This window comes from Stegastes partitus, unplaced genomic scaffold (genome assembly GCF_000690725.1).
Source record: "Stegastes partitus isolate 25-593 unplaced genomic scaffold, Stegastes_partitus-1.0.2 Scaffold2726, whole genome shotgun sequence".
NCBI classification, from domain to species: domain Eukaryota; kingdom Metazoa; phylum Chordata; class Actinopteri; family Pomacentridae; genus Stegastes; species Stegastes partitus.
Genome location: NW_007580457.1, coordinates 6,318 through 10,653, shown reverse-complemented (window position 1 = coordinate 10,653; position 4,336 = coordinate 6,318). Strand labels below are relative to the sequence as shown.

Sequence of the window (4,336 nt, the reverse complement as noted above, 5' to 3'; positions counted from 1 at the left end):
TGATTAGGTGTTTATGTCATGCAATGTGTAAATCTACAGTGAAATGTGAGTAATGATTGAAAAGATAAACAGAACCTTTTGTACAAACATTTTTTTTTTTTAAAAAACAAGTTGATGCAGCACATCTACAGTTACTAAGCAATGTCATGATTTCATAGAAAAAAATGTTTTTCGGGTTGTTTTAATCTGCAAAATGTTCAATATTGTCATAAATGATTTGGATGAAGTAAATGGATGTTGTGACTGTCCTCATAACCAACACTGTAGAAATAAAACAACTGGAATTAATGAAAATAAAGTTAGGAATAGAATGTTCCCCTTTTGATGTTCATCAGTTCTGTGTAGTTCTGTGTGTTTGTGTTTACATCTGCATCCACCAGGTATAGCATCGTCCTTTTGAGAAGTCATTGTCATAAAGGTGGTCATTGTAATCAGTTCTAAATAGGTATGTGAAGATGATTCTGATTTTGATTCTGCTCCACTTCTCCATTTCTTAATCTTTGTTCCAGTCAGTGGCCTGTCTCTCCTGCCCCTACTTGAGAGATATCCTCAGAGGAAACCCTTTTTTATGTGATCAGTATCAACCCACCACCAAATTGTTTTTACCTTCCAGGTCCAAATCCTACTTGGTCAGATCTGGTAGTTGCTGCTCATGAAATCATACAACCTTGAGTGTAAACTAGACTGGCATACTACAAACCAAAGCAGAAGCTGAACTTATCTCCCATGCAAATCTCTCATAGTAACTGATCCAAAGAATGCTGTAACGCAACTCTTGATCAAGGATTATGATTATAGTGGGTATCACCCAGGACCTGATAGGGTGTTTGTTAAAATATGCCACACATACTGGACTTTCTGGGGCAGGGAAGCTGTCAAAAACATCAGTGGTCATGTACAGACTGCAGAAAGCTGAGCCATTGCTGCCTACCCAAACATGGCAGACCTACCTCTCTTGAGGCTAAGGCAATGGAAACCATCCTTTTGATTCACAGGATCTGACCATTTGAGACCCCTAACCATCAAACTAGGGTGCTGTGTAGAAAAACAATTTGACATATTGCTTAAGTGTATAACCACCAGATGTATTCATATTTGATGTGCTAAACCAGGGGTGCCCAATCCTGGTCCTAGAGAGCCCCTATCCAGCATGTTTTAGATGTTTCCCTCTTCCAACACACCTGATTCACATGATCAGGATTCATTATCAGGCTTCTGCAGAGCTTGATGATGAGCTGATCATTTGAATCAGGTATGTTGGAAGAGGGGCTGCAAGGTGGCGCAGTTGGTAGCACTGTTGCCTCGCAGCAGGAAGGTTGCCGGTTCGCGTCCCGGTGGGGACATGTTTGCGGTGTGGAGTTTGCATGTTCTCCCCGTGCAGCGTGGGTTCTCTCCGGGTTCTCCGGCTTCCTCCCACACAGTCCAAAAACATGTTGAGGTTAATTGGTGATTCTAAATTGTCCGTAGGTGTGACTGTGAGTGTGCTTGGTTGTCTGTCTCTAAGTGTAGCCCTGCGACGGACTGCCGACCTGTCCAGGGTGTCCCCTGCCTTCGCCCTAAGTCAGCTGGGTTAGGCTCCAGCCCCCCCGCGACCCTAATGAGGATTAAGCGGTGTATAGAAAATGGATGGATGGATGTTGGAAGAGGGAAACATCTAAAACATGCTGAATAGGGGCTCTCGAGGACCAGGATTGGGCACCCCTGTGTTAAACAGTCTTTACTGACAGTTTTCCTTATATACCCAGAGATGGTCCATTGCAGGCAGAGGACAGCCCTATGAGCTTCTCTCTGACTGTGGCACCATCTTCAAAGTAGGAGACAAATAGCTGAGAGAGCATTTGAAGCCGTGAACCCACACCTGAGAAAACACCTATGTAAGTTCCAAATTCAGTTCCACTTTAACACCCCCTCACCTCATTTTGGGGGAGTGTGGCAGAAGGAAATTAACCCCCGTAAAGCTGCTCTTGGGATAATGGTGGGAAGCCAGACTATTTCTGAGAAAGTGTTGCACACTGTGCTAATGGAGACAAAGGGGATTTTAAACTGTTTGGAAAACTCTTCAGTGGAGTCCTAACTGCTCCACATCAGCACACAGTCGTCAGTCAAGTCAATGCAATGTTGTACTTGCAGCAAGGAGATCCCATGCACAGTACAGAGTCTGAACAAGTGACTGACAAAGACAAGAAATGTTGAAGCTTTTATACATGAGCTACACAAACGACATGCGCTATCTTTGTCCTTCAGCGAGCGCTGTGGTGAGGGCTTGGTTCCTGTTCTGCAAATTCAGCGCAGCGTTGTTCATTAGGTTACACAGAGTTCACTCAGCACATAGGTTCATACAAAGAGCACTGAATCATCTCATATAACACGAAGTTCTTATAACACAAACTGATGCACACTCTGACATATCAGACGCTGATGTTGTTACTCCAACTCACCATGTCATAGGGTGGCAAGATGCTGCTCCTCCACAGGTTGACAATGTCGACACCAACTCACTGGGATGATGACAGTAGAGGCACAGTCAAGCACTGATTCATCAGTTTTGGCCTTTCTTCATCAGGAACTACCTGCCTAACCTACAGGTACAAAACAAATGGCAAAAAGACAGTCAGAATCTCAAAGAAGGAACTGCAGTGCTGTTCATGGACCCCCAACAACCAAGAGAACTGTGGCCCAAAGGAAAAATGTTGTACCCAGTTGTGATGGAAGGACTAGATAAACGCTCCACATCAGATGTTTGGTGAGCCAACGCAATCATCTACAGTATAGTTGTTGGGTTTTTTTTCAATTGATTATGTACTTTGAAGTCCGAACTTGCGAAGATCTGTGATCCACGGCAATCAGATGCAGCTCATGCACTGACCTCATCCATCTCTTATCTGGTTGTTGCAGATCTTTGCTCTCAGATTCATCCACTTCCTTTTCAGGAGGCTCTCTAGCCAAGGCTCCGCTGGGTCTTAGCGCCTCCTTTTTCCTGCTCCAGCTCCTCCTCTCTGGAATAGGTAAACAGACTGGTCTGCGGTGCTGGTGGTGCACGAAACAGTTTTCTATCTCCGTGATTTTCACTGGGCGGAGAAATGACACAGACTACGGTGAGTAGAAGTGTTTTCCACTAGGATTGTGTGACTGTATTCTCACTGTACTGAATGTAAGCGAGTGTTACAAGTCAGCGTTACAGCTCGCTCAGCAGAGGACAGGTTGTCAAACTGCTGCTGCACTTTGTGAATGAGACTTGCTGTAACTTGCAAACAATCGTAATTTAATAAAAACGAGCTTCAGTGATTGACTGTGTGCGTGGAGAAGTACGTACAATGGAAACCCTCCGCAAAAAGCTGTGATGTGCATTTTAAAGACTAAAACATTTACATGTCAAAAGAACTCACTTTCAATAGAAGCAGCATGTCTCTGTGTTAGTGCGGTGAAAAAACTATAATTACAGAAAACGAGGAAGGTAAGAATGTGAAAGTAGGTGCAGATGCTTGAAATTGCATCATTGTCGAAATTTAGCTGACTAAGTTAACATGCAGTTAGTCTGACATGATCCCAGTACAGTTATAGTGTAATGACATTCCTCAGTTTAGTCAACTGATTGTTGTTGTTTCTATTCCAGATGAGGCTGATCTATTGCTGCAGTGCTTTGCTGCTGCTCATCCTTCTTCCCAGAACCTGTCAAGGTGGAAACATCTTGGTAATTCCTACTGAAGGCAGCCACTGGATAAACATGGATATTCTACTTCAAGCTCTGCACTCCAGAGGTCACAATCTAACGGTTATGCGTTCCAGCAAAAGCTGGTACATCAAGGACAACTCCACTTATTACAGTTCCTATACAGTTCCAGTAGAGAGGAGCTTTGATCAGGAGTTCATCACAAGAGTCATACTTAAGATCATGGAATATGAACGGGGAGCTCTTCCCTTAGTCAGTTTTCTTTATTTGTCTGTTGGCATGTTCAGCACATTTACTGAGATTCACGAAGCTGTGGGTGAATTTGCATCAGCGGTGCTGGATGACAAAGAGTTGTTGAGAATGTTGAAGGACACCAAGTTTGATCTGGTCCTCACTGATCCCTGCTGGGGAGGTGGACCCATTTTGGCCAAATATTTGAACCTTCCTGTGGTTTATAATGTTCGCTGGCTAATAGCTGGAGAGGCTCATTTCGGCATTGCCCCTTCACCCATATCTTATATTCCTATAACAGGATCTGGTTTGACTGATAAGATGTCCTTTTTTCAGAGAGTGAAAAACATGATTTTACATCTAACAACCCAAACCCATAAACATCTGATGATCAAAGAAGTATATCAGAAAATATGTGACAAATATCTTGGACCC

The 4,336-nt window shown here is 43.5% G+C and overlaps 1 protein-coding gene across 1 annotated transcript in view; it reads left to right on the top strand.

Moving 5' to 3' along the window:
* The first annotated feature begins 3,004 nt into the window (after nucleotides 1–3,004).
* The window catches only part of LOC103375638 (UDP-glucuronosyltransferase 2A2-like), a 7,643-nt gene continuing 6,311 nt past the window's right edge, over nucleotides 3,005–4,336 (top strand). Inside the window, exons 1-2 of the mRNA XM_008305958.1 lie at nucleotides 3,005–3,095; nucleotides 3,614–4,331. Coding sequence (XP_008304180.1) covers nucleotides 3,081–3,095; nucleotides 3,614–4,331 — 733 coding nt within the window. The 5' untranslated portion in view covers nucleotides 3,005–3,080. The remainder of the gene's footprint in view (nucleotides 3,096–3,613; nucleotides 4,332–4,336) is intronic.